We start from the raw sequence: 15,994 nt of genomic DNA on the forward strand, positions 1-15,994 counted from the left end.
GATATTCCATGCATATAGTATCAAAAAAAAAAAAACAAAAAACAAAAAACTGGAGTAGCTATACTTATTTATATCAGGTGAAATAGACTTTAAAAGCAAAGCTGTTATTACAAACAAGGATGGACTTTGTATATTAATAAAAGGAACAATTCACTAGGAAGAAATAACAATCATAAATGTAGATGCACCTAACCAGGATGCCCCAAATTATATGAGACAAAACTGGCAAAACTGAAGGAAGAAATAGATGTCTCTGCAGTAATAGTTGGAGATTTCAATACACCACTCTCATCATTGCATAAATCTTCTGGGCAAAGAATCAATAAAGAAAGAGAGACCTTGAATAATATGGTAAATGACCTGAACCTAATATGCATATACAGAGCATATTAGGAGCATACCCAAAACAATAGGGTATATGCTCTTAAGTGCTCATGGATCTTTCTCCAGGATAGACTATATGTTGGGTCACAAAGCAGATCTCTTTAACAAGATGGAAATTATGCACAGCACTCTCTCTTATCTCTTAAAGCTGAATATCAACAACAGGCAGAAAAGGGAGAAATTCACAAATAAAAGGAAATTAACATTTTTAAATAGTGGGTCGAAGAAGAAAGCACAAGAGATATCAATAAATATCTTGAAAAGAATGAAAATGAGAACATATCAGAACCTATGGGATGCAGTGAAGGCAGTGCCGAGTGAAAATTTATAGCCCTCAATGCTTACATTAAAAAAAGAAGAAAGAGCTAAAATCAGTGACCTAACTACAAGCTGGAGGAACTAGAAAAAGAACAGGAAACAAAAAAATAAACACCAGAGCAGAAGGAAATGAAATTGAGAAAAAAAAAATTATAGAATTAACAAAACCAAAAGTTGGTTTTTCAGGAAGATCAACAAAATTGACAAACCCTTAACTAGACTGACCCCCCCCCCAAAAAAAAGTGAAGATGCAAATAAATAAAAAGGGAAAATGGGGACATCATTACTGACCCCACAGAAATAAGAGATCATAAGAGGATTCTATGAACAACTGTATGCCAACAACTAGACAATATAGAGGAAATGGAAGAATTCCTAGGAAGATACAAACAACCTACACTGACCCTAGAAGAAAGAGAAGACCTCAACAAACCTGTCACAAGTGAAGAGATTTAAACAATCGTCAAACAACTCCCCAAAATTAAGCCCAGGACCTGATGGCTTCACAGGTGAATTATATCAAGCATTCAAAGAAGATTTGATACCAGTCTTACTTAACCTCTTCCAAAGAATCAAACAGTAAGAAATGCTCCCAAACTCATTCTATGAAGCCAATATCACCTGAGTACAAAAAAGGAAAACTACAGACCCCTTTCCCTAATTAATACAGATGAAAAATCGTCAATAAAAATGCTTACTACCCGGGGATGAGCCTTCCTGGCACCGAGGGATCACTACCACATACCAGCTGAAGAAGCAACTAGAAAATGACCTTGAATTAAAGATTCAATGCGGAACAGCAGAATATACCTGTCTACATATAATGACATGACTTCGGGAAGCTGTTTGACCTAATGTAAGGGGGAAATGGAAAGGAGAAATGAGATTATAAGGCTGTGAGTCTCTAAAAAAGAGTCTGGAGGTTGTCAGAAGGAATACCCCTATGTACAACTGAACAGAGTCTAAGAGACAGATAAGGTAGATACAACCCCAGGTATTGGTTCTTTTGAGGGATAAAGAGACCCACGGGTTCTATGGTCATGGCAGAAGGGGTTCACTGCCATGACAGATAGCCCTTCTTTGGAGCTGGTGTTTCTGCGTGATGGAATTGGACTCAGAGGGGATCTCTTTTCACAAGACTTGCATGCTACTTTATTGGAATTGTAGTCGGTGCTGGGTTTAAGATATATGTAGGGTATTTTAATCTCTGGACTGATAATATGACACCCAGGCCCAGAGCCTCAACAGACTTCAGCTCCTACACTTTGATTTATTGGACTTACTCCACTCAGCTAACATGGAGTTGAAGAAGGTCAACCACCACAACATGGAGCCTAGAGTGTCTACAACTGGAAGCGGGAGGAGTGCATCCAGTACCCATATGGAATCTAAGCCCTCACTTGACATAGATGTGCAATGGACACAACCAATCCAATGTCCACAGAGAAAATGTGGAATGGGTGTGGGAACGGTAGCCATGGTGGCTGCTGGGTGTGGGGAACGGGAGGAAGAGATGAGATGTCGAGGCGTTTTCGGGACGTGGAGTTGTCCTGGATAGTGCTTCACGGACAATTACGGGACATTATAGATCCCCCCAGGGCCCACTGGATGGAACGTGAGAGAGTCTGGGCTATGATGTGGACCATTGACTATGGGGTGCAGTGATGCTCAGAGATGAACTTACCAGGTGCAATGGATGTGTCATGATGATGGGAGAGAGTGTTGCTGTGGGGGGAGTGGGGGACGGGGGCGGTGGGGTTGAATGGGACCTCATATTTTTCATAATGCAATTTAAAAAAAATAAATAATAATTAAAAAAATGCTTACTAATCGAATCCAACAACATTAAAAGAATTACATGAAAAATAAACCTATATAGAGAAAAGTTAGAGTATAGGTTTCTAGGAGATAAGATGAGTGCTGAGAAGGGGTACTGATGCTTAGTGAATGTAGAATTTTTAAATAGCTTGACTGTGAAGTGTAATATGGATAGAGATTGATGGTAACATTATAGTGATGTTTATAACACAGCTGGTTTATAAATGGGATTGTGACTGAAAGGGGTAGTCTGGTGTTGTAAATGTCAATTGAAAGAAAGCTGGAGAATAATCTAGGGACTGAATAACATATTGAAGCAGGAGGTGAATGAGGATTGTGGTAATTATTCAAATATAAGAATGTTCTTCTATAAAGTAGAACAAATGTACGTCACTGTTACAAGGTGGTAAGAATATGATGACACAGGAAAAAGACAATTAATGTAACTTATGAACTAGAGTTAACAGTATCGTAATATTGCATCAGTGTCAAAGAAGGTACTATATCAATGCTAAGGGTCAATAATATGGGGGTATGGGGTTTATTCCTTTGGGCTAAGGAAAGCATTCAAAAATTTACTGTGGTGATGACATGCAAGAGAGTGTATAACACAGGGAACCACGTGGTGGAAGATGGACTGTGGTTAGCCTTACAGATACGAAAATGTTCTCTCATGAACTGTGAGAAATGTACAATACTAATACATAGTGTTAATACTAGGGAGTATGGAAAAGATATACTAAATGTATGCTATAGACCATAGCAGTAATATTTTGATGTTTTTTTCTTTTTCTTTTTTAAGACTTATGTTATTATTTAGCTCTCCCCACCCTCTCGTTGTTTGTACTTGCTGTTTCTGTTCATCTTCTTTGTTTCTTTAGGAGGCACCAGAAAATGAACCCGGGACCTCTGATGTGGGAGGAAGGCACCTAATCACTTAAGCCATCTGCATTCCCTGCTTTGTTGTGTGTCTTGTTAGGTTTTTCCTCTTGTGATTCTTGTTGCATCATCTTGTCATGTCAGCTCGCTGTGCTTGCCTATCATGCCAGCTTGCTGTCCTGCACCTTCTCTTTAGGAGGCACTGGGAATCTCTGCTCCCTGCTTGCTATGTCTCTCATTATGTTCTTTTCTTGTGTCTCTTGTTGAGTCATCTTGTTGTGTCAGCTTGGTGCGCCTACCCGTCGCGCCAGCTCTCTGTCTTCTCTCAGAGGTGCCTGGAACCGAACCACAGACCTCCCATGTAGTAGGCGGGAGCCTAATCACTTGAGCCACATGTGCTTCCCATAATGTTCTTTCATAATCTGTAACACATGTTCCATAACAAAGTAAAGTGTTGGTGGATGGTGTTGTATAGGAATTCTGCACATTATGCATGATTGTTTTGTAAGCTCATAACTTCTCAAATAAAAGAATATATTAAATAGGGCTTTGGCAATGCTCTCTTCCCCCTCTTAAATCTGCTTGGGCAAATTTATTCAGTCATTTCCCAATGTTTACTGAAATGTTTACTTGGCAGGGTGCTGGGACTTTACTTCAAGCTGATAGACCTTCAATCAACAAAGAAAAATTTTTAAATCCAAATGGCAGTGTGCATGTCTGGAGTAATAAAAAAACAAAAAGTTGTGTTTTCCCGAGGCCACATAAGTTAATTGGCAATTAAGTGGCACAAAGAAGAAATACTACCAGCACACAGGGAAAGACAGCTGTTTAGGAGTGGTCGGGGAACTTTGAGGAGGGAGGCTCTGCTTATGGGCTGAAAGTAAGCAAGAGGACCTTCTTGCAACTAAAAGTGTGTCTGATGGCTCGTATGTGTTCTGTGTGGGTAAGTGTCTCAGCAAGGAGGATTTGCATAGGGAACCAATGGGCCAGACTTTGAGGAACCTTGAAACTATTAAATCACACTCAGAAGATGAGTTCATCTTTAGGAAAAGGGAAGCTGCTGTCAGTTGTTGAGACTGGGACTGGCCTGAACAAGCCCCTTTGCCGGGGTCTAGCGTCACTCTAGCTCAGGATCACTGGTCCTGAGGCCTCGTGCTCTGTGAATGACCCAGGTTTCCGACCTTGCCTTGTTGCTTCAGATTCATGACAGATGCTGCCCGCCGAGAGCAGGAGTCCCTGAAGAAGAAGATTCAGCCGAAGCTCTCGCTGACCCTGTCCAGCTCGGTGTCTCGAGGGAATGTTTCCACTCCGCCCCGCCACAGCAGCGGAAGCCTTACTCCTCCCGTGACCCCTCCCATCACCCCCTCCTCTTCATTCCGTAGCAGCACTCCAACAGGTGAGTGCCTCGGTCCATACCACATGGGGAGGGGGGGTGAAAGAGTGTGCGTGTGCGCGTGTGTGCGTGTGCGGGGGCAGAAGACAGCTGGGCACGTGATGATTCAGACCTACCGCTTCTTTCACAATTTACTGGTATTTGTAGAGTTTGTTGATTTGTTCATCTATTTATTCATATAAGAAATATTTACAGATCATTGTTAGTATGTATGGCATAAGCCCTGACCATGTACGGATGAAAAGATTGACTGTCTCGGCTTTGCTTCACTTAGGTAAGGAAACAGATGAAGCCAGCTTGGCCGTGTGTTGATTACTGTGGAAGCTGGGTGATGGGTACATGAGAGTCCATTATACCATTTTCTCTATTTTTGCAACTGTTTGCAATTTCCCATAATAAAACGGTTTTTACAAACATTCAGAATGAATACTCTTGGCCAGGCACTAAACCAAGCCCTAAAGTACAATAGTGAGAATAAGAGCCCCTGCCCTGCCCCTGAAGAGCTTCTGTCTGGTGGGGGGTGTTGGCATTCCAGCCAGCCCGTAGGAATACTCTTCTTTTCTTCCCCTCTCAAGTTTGGAACCAGTCGAAAAATAGAGGAATCAGAGGTAAAGATCAAAATACCAACTTTCTACCTATGTAAAGCTCTCCTGCAGAATGGAACTCGGGTGTGTAACAGTTGGGCTTCTTGGGGTGTTTGCCATGAACTGAACTTCTTTCCCAAACTGCCCTTCCAAGCTCACAGGGGAGGGAGCAGCCTCAGCCCTGCGCACACGCAGTCCTTTCTCCCAGAGCCAGCCCTTCCCGCCCGAGTCTGGTGGATAGAGCTGGAAGGGAGGTGCCTCCCGGCAGGGGGAGCAACACCTAGAGGGCTGGGGGTCCAGGCCCATGGTCTCTGGAGCATGGCCAGGGCGGAAGATGAGGCTGAGCAGGAAGGCAGGGCCTCCTGGGTCTTATTAAAGCTTTGGTCATCCCAGAAGCAAAGAGAAGTTGCTGATAACCACATTGTCCCCTTGCTTGAGAGCAAAACTGTTTATTTTCTCCTCCAGTTGCTCTTTCTTTTCCCTTCGCCTTCTTTGAAGGGAGATAACTACAGCAGCATTTCTCAGTTTGTTTTCAGCACGTTTATCTCACAAAATGTGAATTGGCGTTAAGAGGACAAATTTGGGGATGTGATAGGTTACAGAAAAAACAGGTTTCTTCAAAGCAAGGCTTCTTTCAGCCTTTCATTTGATAACATGTATTATCTCCCAAAGCGAGGGTTTAGTAAGTTTCGCAAACTTAGTTGCTCAGGTTAGCAGCCCCTTTTTTCTAGAGTCATCCGAGTTTTCAGTCGGAAGTGGGCATTTGGAAGACAGGATGGGCTTTGGGGTGGACAGGCAGGCGCTCCTCCCTGAACTTGACCATTCGCAAGTGGTTGTTGCCTTGGGCACGCCACTAAAATTCCCCCTTCCCAAAGGGTTTCCTGTGAGGGTTACGTGTGTTACCTGATAGAAGCTCCCAGCATGCAATGAGTGTTAAGCTCTTGGGTTTGGGGGTTGTTAACTAGTTACTTCAGGAACAGAATCCAGGGTCATTCTTCAGTAGAAGAGGCGCTGGTTTCCTTGCTTTGGGCCTTTGTCCGGTTCCTCAGGTAGGTTCCCATGATTCCCGGAGTTCTAGTCTGTGAAGATTTGCTTTCCAGGACCTTCTTGTAATATTTACTGTGTAAATCTGAGGAATGAAAGAGGACGCCACTGTGAAACTGTGGTGTAATTCTGTGATCCTCTTTTATGAGTATTTCTATGAATACTTGTCATTAATTAGGAAGGCAGTGTCCATCTGGGTGTATTTTATGCCTGAGGTAATGTGGACTGACTCACATCCAACACCAGATAACCGTGACTGCCCCAATTAGTAACAGGTGCTTTAAAACTCCACTAAAATAAAGACAGTTTAAAAGTGAGAGTTTATTATTTTTCGTATGAGAATGTTTGGAAGAAGTGGAATCATTTCCTTTCCTTCATACATAAAGAAATCTTTCTGACACCTTGCCTATTTTAGCAGTTTCCCGCTGAGAGAATTAATTTATGTCATGGTAAAGATGTATCGTTTTCAGTCTGTCAAGATCATTGGTAAGTTATTTGCTGCTTGAAGAACATTCCATATAAACATCACAAATTAGCAGGGGAAATGGTTTCTTAAACCCCCTACCCTGTACAATTTTAGATTGTGTACATTTTTCAGTGTTCAGAATGTTATTTTACCTGTAGTTAGAGAGATCACCTTATTTTGCCTGACTAATATGGTTTCATTCACTTTCATTGCCAGGTTATAAATAATGTTCTATGTTTCCATCTCCTAAATTCACTCTTCAGAATTCCATATTCAAAATGTGTTTCTGGTTCAGAAGTAATAGTCATTGAACAACACAACTCATTTATAAAATATTCTTGAAAATATATCATCTTGGTGAGCCTGACTGGAGATCACCTTCATCCTAGTGTTTCAAATATTTCTTAAGTATTCTTGGGACCAAGATTTGTATTGCAGTTTCTCAATCATGGGAGAATCTTCTTTTCTCATCTTTTTCATTCTCCATTTTTGTTTTCTTTTAATATATAAAAAAGAAAGTGTTTTGTTTGAGGAAACTTAGAATGGATTGTGGGTTGGCAAACTTTTCCTGTAAAGAACCAGATATTGCGTTGTTTAAGCTTTGTAGGCTGCATGGTCCCTGCCGTGAGAGTGTGAAGCAGCCACAGAAATCATAAAAGAATGGGTGTGGCTGTGTCCCATTAAAACTTCCTTTATAAAAAAACAGGTGGCAAGCTCGATTTGGTCCACAGTAGGTTGCTGACCCCTGGTTTAAATCATTGAGATATGGAATTAAAAGATAAACTTAATTAAATTTTCTGAAAATAAGGAAACAGTTCATGCCCTGTCCTTTAAAAGTAATAATATCTAGAATATAACTACTCGCAGGGTGGGGGAGAGAACTGACATTTCTTGAGTGATTGCTATGTACTACATGTAGGTGATTTTATTTAATCCTAACACCAGCCCTATTGAAGCAGACATTCTTATTTCCATATACAGATAAAGAAATAGAGGCTTCATGAGGTTAAGTAACCGCACAAGACCCCTTGTCTGTCTATTCAAAGGGCATGGTTTTTTCCAGCACACCCACACTTGCTCTCTACATTGATTAGTATTACACTAATACCTTTTACAAAACTCTAATAATACCTTCATCCATCTTGCTATGAATCACTGTTTACTTGACAACTCCAAAGTAAAAAGTGCAAAAGTTGTTAAAGTTTTGGGACAGACTGTGGGTCACCTTCACTCGTAGTAACTCCCACTTTTACCCCCATTCCACTATTCAAATAGCACATCAGGAATGAAGAGTTTGCCACTCTAGTTTAGCCAAGGTTTTCTTAGAGAGATAATTGTTACATGTTCAGGTTTGCAAGCCAGTGGTTAATCTGATTTCTTGAAATTGGTCATGATGGAAATAATTCCCTTATTAAAATTGGCAAATCCTACATACCAGGACTTCACCCCTTATCCCCAGATCAACCACTTTACCATCTACCTTCAACCACTTTACCGCCATGTTTTATCTTTTCTGTACTTACCAGATGAATCTTACTTAGTTTGTAGTTTAAAGGATCATGGTCTTACTTGCATCTGTGGATAAACCTAAAGCAAAAATCAACTGCCAATAAATAATGACCCTTTCAAAAAATGGATGGCTCTTTGGCCATTTATGGCCATGCTGTGGGTCCCTATGTAATGACATGGAAAGGTTTCATGTTATTTTGCTAAGTGAAAGAATCAGGTTACAAAACAATACATGTAAAAGTGTGATATTACCCCGATTTTATTTTTTATCCAACGAAGTTAACTGTGGTTACCTTAATATATTAGGAAGATGAGAGTGACATTTATTTTCTTCCATTTTTTCCATATTTTCTAAACTTCCTAAAATGCCTATATTATTTTGTAATGAAAACACCTGTTTTGTATATTTAATCAGAAGATACAGTTGGAATCACAGGCACATTTTTTTTAAAAGCCTAATTTCTTTCCATCAAATACAATTTAATTCACCTTTTTGGGGAGTAGGATGAGACCAACCTATAGGAAAAGACTGGCTTATTTCCTCCATCACTAGCAAGCAGGTTGTCTTGGTATCAGTAGCCTACAGCTTAGTTGAGAAAGTAACTTCATTTTCTGTCCCTGGTCAACCTCTCAAGCAATGGGGCAGTGACTTTTAATAGGGCTGAACACTGCAGTCACCTGGAGAATCTTTATGATGCCCTTTGCCTGGGCTCCACCAGCAGAGACCACTGAGCTGGTAGGTGGGGCTTGAGCGCTGGCAGATTTTAAAAGCTCTCTAGGGCTGGGAAGTACAGGCCTGCAGCCAGAGTTGAGAAACCACCGTTTCAAAGTGTGGCTCATCTACGTGTAATATCTGTGTTTTCTCATTTGGGCTGACATATGCCTACATGGTCCCAAGAGGGCTTACTGTAGCCCGTGTGCTTGGACCCCAGAGATGAGTCCAGTGGGACTGAGCCGTCGCTTGTTCATGTCTTAGTGGAGAAGCCATGGAAAGAGTGGGCTGGGTTTCTAGTTAAACTAGCATTGCATGGTCTTCTCCTGGAAAATGTTTGTATATATATTTGGCCCACTCAGGGGGAAAAAATTCAAGTATTAAACCAGAGAAAGGCACCCAAGGATATTAAACTAGTTTTTTGTTTTCTTGTATATGCTGACTGTAACTAATGCCAAGTCATAGATTATATCTATTAATGCACGGTTTAAGTCTGTTCATTTTTATTTTATTTCATATCCCTTTGTCTACTGCCATTTTGCCAAAAAGTAGACTGACATTCCTTTATAGCTTTTACAATAAACTGTTCAAATTATAAAGTTTTTTTTAAAATTTCAGGAGTTAGTCATACACAGAAAGTTACCCTAGAAAAAGGGAGTGGATGTGGCTCGAGCAGTTGAGCACCTGCTTCCCATGTGGGAGGTCCTCATGTTCAGTTCCTGGTGCCCCCTAGAAAAAACAGAAACAAAGAACAAGTGAAACAAATGAAAAAGCCAATGAAGGGGACCTGATGTGGCTCAGTGGTTAAGCACCAGTTTCCTACTTGCAAGGTCCCAGGTTTAATCCCCAACCCCTGAAACTACAAAAAAATATATATAATAAAGTATTAATTTTTCTCTCCAGATAGAAATTACTCTGCAGTGCAGACTTATAGAACTAATGAAATTTTGCTTGGCATTTAGTAACTCCATCTGAGTGTAATTGAGGTGAACCCTTCCTTCATACTTTATTTTTAAAAAGCAAAACAAACTTAAATAGGCTTAATTAAAGCAGAAAATCTCATAGAGAAAAAAAAGATAACCAAGGTAAGATCTAAACCAGGGGTTCTTAACAAAGGGTCCATGAGCTTGAATCGAAATTCAAAAAAACATTATCCTGGGACCAGATATGTCTCAAGCAGTTGAGCACCTGGCTCCCACAAAGTAGGCCCCAGATTCAGTTCCCAGTGCCTTCTAGAAAAAAACAAAAAAACAAAACAAACAACAAGCAAAACAAATGAAAGAACCAACTCAGAGCAGCCGATGTGGCTCAGTGGTTGAGCACTGACTTCCCACATGTGAAGTCCTGGGTTCATTCCTTAGCCCCCAGTACCTAAAAAAAAAAAAAATTTTTTTTCAAAAAACAACCAACCAACCATTATTCTTGTGAGGATGTGTTGGTGCAGGTATATTTATTAAGTAATACATAGTACAGTGTGGACTTAGTAAGGGGGCCATGGTTTTCACTTGACTGGCAGAGGGGTCCGTGGGAAAAAACAGCTAAGAACCCTTGGTCTAAACCAACAAAAGGCCCTCTCCCCCACCTCTCCAAAATAAAAACCGAGAGTGTGAAATCGGGGAAAAATTTGAGAGAGATAAATCCTATCCTATTTAATGGTGGAAAATAAGAACGGAAAATTGAAATATTTCAGCCTGACTGAATTTTGTTACCTACTTGTAAATTCCTGAGGCCTGCTTTGGCATTTTTAATGGGCTCTGCCCTAAAGAGTTGAATGTCTGGATGATGCTTAAAAAGCATTCCCTAAACTCTTCCTATTAAGAAAATGGTCTTGATTTATATTTCCCTTTTCACATAAATGTACTTTCTAGCTGAAGAATAAGATACTCCTATATTATCAGGCTTGCAGTATATTCAAAGTTGCTAACAGACCCTTTCCTAACCCATGGTTTGTTTGCTTGTTTGTTCATACACTGCTGTGTTTTCTCATCATTGTCCTTTTATCCTCTTTTTGGACTGGCTTGTAAACCTTTATTGCTCTGATTGACTTTCATGGTGCAGGCTTAGGGCTAATTCTTCATCCCTAGCATCTTACAGGGCTGTTTATTTTTATTCTCCTGCTACTCAAAAAAGTGTTCGTGGAGTGACTCTGGCAGCAAGGAAATTGTGATTCAATTATTTTCCACAACCACATCACTTCTAAGAGATCTTCCCAAACAAAAGATTTTCTTGGCTTAAAAAAGCAATCAAATTAATGGTTAATCTGTCATCTATATAGCACTTTATAGTTTGCAAAGGCATTCACTTTTACCATCTAATTTGATCCTTGCTAAGCATTCATGAGACACAGGACAAGTATTATTAACACTGTTTTAAAGACAAAGAAGTAGAGGCTTATTTAAATGATGACATGTCGAAGTTTATATGGTCCAAGTGGAGAAGGCAAGTGGGTTGGGCATCCCTTGATTTGACATAATTATTGAGCATCTATTTTGCTATAGGCCCTATGCCAGGTCGGGGAGTACAGAGAGGCAGAAGGCATAGTCCCTACCTCAAATCTCTTAGTCGAAGCAGGTTATTTGCATGTAGGACAGACAGCGAGCATGGCATATATACGATTGGGCTACATTACCAGCCTGGATGGTTAGTACAGTAAGAGGTTCTCACAGGGTGGTTCTTTCCATGCTGTTTTAATGTGGTTATACCCTGTATATTCACGCGCAAAATGTCTTTGATCGTTGTGAGGTCATGTGAGATTCAGAGGAGCTGGAAGAAGGTCAGATCAGCAGTGATGTGATTTGGGGCACGTGAGCTTCGTGGAACGTCAACTTAGAAAGGGGCTCTGTCCTTCAAGAGTGTACTCGGTGCGGTGGTGAGTGTGGGGTGGGCCCACAAGGGAATATCTCATAGCTTGCATGGCACTGTTTGTTGGGGGGCAGAAAGGCATGGAGAAAGCTCAGGGCAAATTTATTGAGGCAGGAGGTTCCCGTTCCTTTGGGGGGCTGGGGAATGGGCCTGGAACCGCCCCTGATTTCCCTTAACCCCTCCACAAGTAGTATCTAACTCAGGGTGTCAAAAACACTGTTCCCTTCACAGTAGAGGCCAGGAAACATACGTTAATCTCTTTAATCTGTGGTGCTTTCTTGTAAGCCTGTGAAAAAGCACTTTGGTTGCCTGCATTAAGAGAATTATCTTTTCAAAGTACTTCCCTGTCTGCACTAAAAACCACAGTTAAGTGCTCTCATTGGGATTCACTCTGTCCCTGCCAACTGAACGCCGGCCCCGTGCTCGGCACCCTTAACAAAGGGTGTCCATACGCGAGCAAGATGTGCAACTTACATCCAGAGGCGTTGAGCCATATGTGAATTCCCTCTGTAATCAGTTGTCTTGACAATGGGCTTGCCAGTGCTTTTGTTTGTTTTTCTTAGTTTTTTAACTTTTCAAAAGTGTAAATTTTATAGTTTAATTTTTTAGAAATAAAATATTTTCAGAGCTTGTTCAGAAAATCATCGTACCGTTTTTTAAAAATCTGATAATATAGATTCAATTCAAAATGTGTTCCTCTTTGCAAGTCCTTAGGAATTAGATGTACTTTGACTATCACATCCTAATGTCTGAATTTCCACATTTTTAAAGCAAGAATGACTAGATTTTTGAAGTCTGTTGGAAACACTGAAGAGCGTGGCCGCTGGAGGTGGACGGTCATTAGTGGGCATCTTTCTTCTCTTTGTCCCTGAGTTCTTCTGTCCAGTCTCCCAGTTCCCCATTATGAGTGTCATCACCAGATTAAGTCCCCAGTTCCTTACCTGAAACCACTCAGGTCAGATGTGTTTTAGAATTAAGGCATTTTTTGTCTATTAGAAAAGGAGTGTGGTCCCTATACCAGAGAATGCCTCACTACCACCAGCAGGTCTGAGCAGGCCACTGATCAGTGTTATTTCTACCATGAGCATTTGTGGGTGGGGTTATTAAAGATTATAAACAGTCTCATGTTCAGACTTTGCCACACATAAGAAACACTTTATTTCAGAACTTTTTGGATTTCAGACTGTTTTCTGAGCCAGAGAGAGGCTCCCTTTCCCCCACTCCCTTTCCCCTCCAGCCCCCAAAATAAAAGGCAGTTTACTTCTGTCCCATAAATGTCTGAGTGGTGAAGAGGGCAGGCTAGAAATGGCCAAAATTATTGCAAGTATGGGTGTATGATCCAGTTCTGCTGTGGTCTCTTTGCTTACAACTGGATTTCCACAGCCTGGAGATAACTTCCATGTGGCTTTGGAGACTTAGAAAGGGAATTACTAAGCAGACCTGGCTGTGTTGACCCAGGTGCTGTGTAAATCTGAGTTCTGAGTCACCTTCGTAAACTCTGGAAGCCTGGAGGTGAAACAGGGAGAGTTTGGCACCAGATGGATTTGATCTTGGTTCTGCCACTTGGGAGAGAGGGCCTTGGCCTCTCCAAGCCTCAGTTTCCTCATCTGTGCACTAGAGGCAATCTCTTTTTTCCCAGGGCAGCTGAGAGGGTTAATGGAATGAGGAGAGAGCTGGGAACAGCTGCTGGGTCAACACCGTCTTCGTATACACTGCCAGTTCAGAAAAGACACTGCTTAGGAAGTGCCCGCTCTGCGCCCGAGCCCCCTGAGTTAGTAAACAGGCCCAGTGCGCTGAGGACTGGCCAGCTGGCCATGTTGGAAATAGCTGGCCTTGTCAGCCTAGTCAAGGCTTCTTCCAATAGCGACGCAGCACATTCCAAACAAAGAGGACATTTTTTCTCTTAACCAAATCCTGCCCTTTGGGGCAGATGGTGTTTCACCAGCCCTGGCCAGGGCAGCTTGTGCGTGTTTACTTTTGGTTTGCACTAGCCTCAAAGAAGGCTGGTTCCAGGAATGTGCGTTGCAGGTGGTATTTGCTGAGGACCTGCTCTGGGCACGGGCACATTTTCCAGGGGAAGTGGGATATGGACTCATATCCCCCTCTCCTCTGAAGCCGCTGAGGAAATCAGAGATTTAGGATGCTTTTGACACATACGGAACGAATAGACTCGAAGCGTTCTCCCTTTTCTTCTCACTGGGCAAGTTTAGAGTTATAACCTGACAGTATTTGGTATCTGTTAGGGTTCTAAAATCTCATCAATTTATTATCTGAAAACAAAAAATGACGCTATTTATGGTCATCACTATAGAGCAGTTACGATAACCAGCTTATATCCAGAGGTATTATAAGTACTTCCGAATTGTATATCCCAGTTGTTGTTTTAGGAAAGGTAGCAACGATAACCCTTTTATCTGTGGACACTGGAAGCACTAGGAAAATGGCCTGTCGGCTGTTTGTCAGATGCACACACCCATCCGTGTCCTCGGTCCCGTCTCATGGGGAAGGACGTGCCCACAGAGGCTCGGTGACCACATCGGCTACCCCTTTGCCCCTTCCCTTTTGAGGTCTTTTGCGTTTTCAATGCCCTTCAAGATGTGAACGAACTGCATATCTCTCTGGCACCATTTCTCTCCACATCACAGGGCGAGGTAGAGGGATGGTGAGGCCTTCGGGACCAGGGAGCTCTGCCTGCAGCACCTCTGAATCTTCTTGCCCACCTTCCATGAAGGCCGGAGGCTTCCTCCACTATGGGAGGGGCAGGGCGGCAGATGTCACGGTCCTCCACCCAGGTGCATGGGGGAGGCCGGCAGCGCTGGAGTGGCTTCTTCAGGGCTATAAAATCAAAGTGATGTTGACCTGGCGCTTCCACGCCAGGAATTCACTCAAGAGGAATGAAAACATATGTCCACAAAAGGATGGTCATAGCAGCCATATTCATAAAACCCCAAGTTAAGTAGCCCTTCAGCAAGTAAATGGTTAAACATATTGCGATGGGTTCATACAATGGAATACTGTTCGGCAGTGAAAAGGAACAAAGTACTGCTACAGCAAACATCTGGATGAATCTTAAAAATATTATCCTGAGCCAAAAAAAAGCGAGACATATAAGAGCATATATGAAATTCAAAAGCAGCACATTGATCTACGATGGCTGGAATCAAAACAGCGGTGGGCAGAGGGTCTGGGGTAGACAAGGGAACTCTCTGAGGTGATAGATACATTGAATCTCTTCACTGGTGTATTGAGCACACACGCGTGTACATTTGTCAAGTTGTACACTTAAGATCTGTCATTTCACTATAAATTGTACCTTGATTTTTTTTTTTTAAACCAAGTGGTAGCCCTGGCAGAAATGAGTAACAGGAGCCTGTAACTTCCTTGAACTAACAAAGAGCATTTCCTTTTTATAAACAACCTATATGAGAACAAAGGAAGTAAATACATTTCAGTATTTAGTATGAAAATCTCCGGAATTTCCTTTCCAGTGAAGAAAGAGGGTAGGTGGCAACTTTTATTCTTGGCTTTCTTAGCTTAAGAACACAAAGGAAGCGGTAGCGTGATCAATAAAACAACTGTAATATGTATGAGAGAGGGGGAAAGAAAAGGAAGATTAAGAACTCATTTCCAAACTCTTAGTCTTAGGACACCATTGAGAATCAGTTGATTGTTGAAAAGTCTTTCTGATAGAAAATTATAACCTCTGGGTCTTCCAATACCCAAAATATTTTGTTTTCTGTGAGTTAAAAAGTGAGTACTCATTATGTTGAGAATTTTTCAGGCAAGAAATACTACAGTTGCCCAGTTTGGGCCCATGCTAAGCATAACCTCTAAAATTCTAAATAAACCCAGTTTCGTTGATGAACAGTAACTTCATAGCCGCTTATTCCCAGATATTTATTTGCAGAAACAGAAGGTGTCCATAATGTCTTCTAATAAAAATATTTTTAAAACCTACATTTACTATTCCATTCTGTTGTTTTTTTAAATGTTCATACAAAGTTATGCTTATGTGCTTAATCATT

General features: G+C 41.5%; 1 protein-coding gene across 1 annotated transcript in view; it reads left to right on the top strand.

Moving 5' to 3' along the window:
• Positions 1–15,994, top strand: part of JAZF1 (JAZF zinc finger 1) — a 350,399-nt gene that overhangs the window by 289,598 nt on the left and 44,807 nt on the right. Inside the window, exon 3 of the mRNA XM_058296845.1 lies at positions 4,599–4,795. Coding sequence (XP_058152828.1) covers positions 4,599–4,795 — 197 coding nt within the window. The remainder of the gene's footprint in view (positions 1–4,598; positions 4,796–15,994) is intronic.

Source organism: Dasypus novemcinctus, chromosome 5 (assembly GCF_030445035.2).
Source record: "Dasypus novemcinctus isolate mDasNov1 chromosome 5, mDasNov1.1.hap2, whole genome shotgun sequence".
In the NCBI taxonomy this organism is placed as follows: Eukaryota; Metazoa; Chordata; class Mammalia; order Cingulata; family Dasypodidae; genus Dasypus; species Dasypus novemcinctus.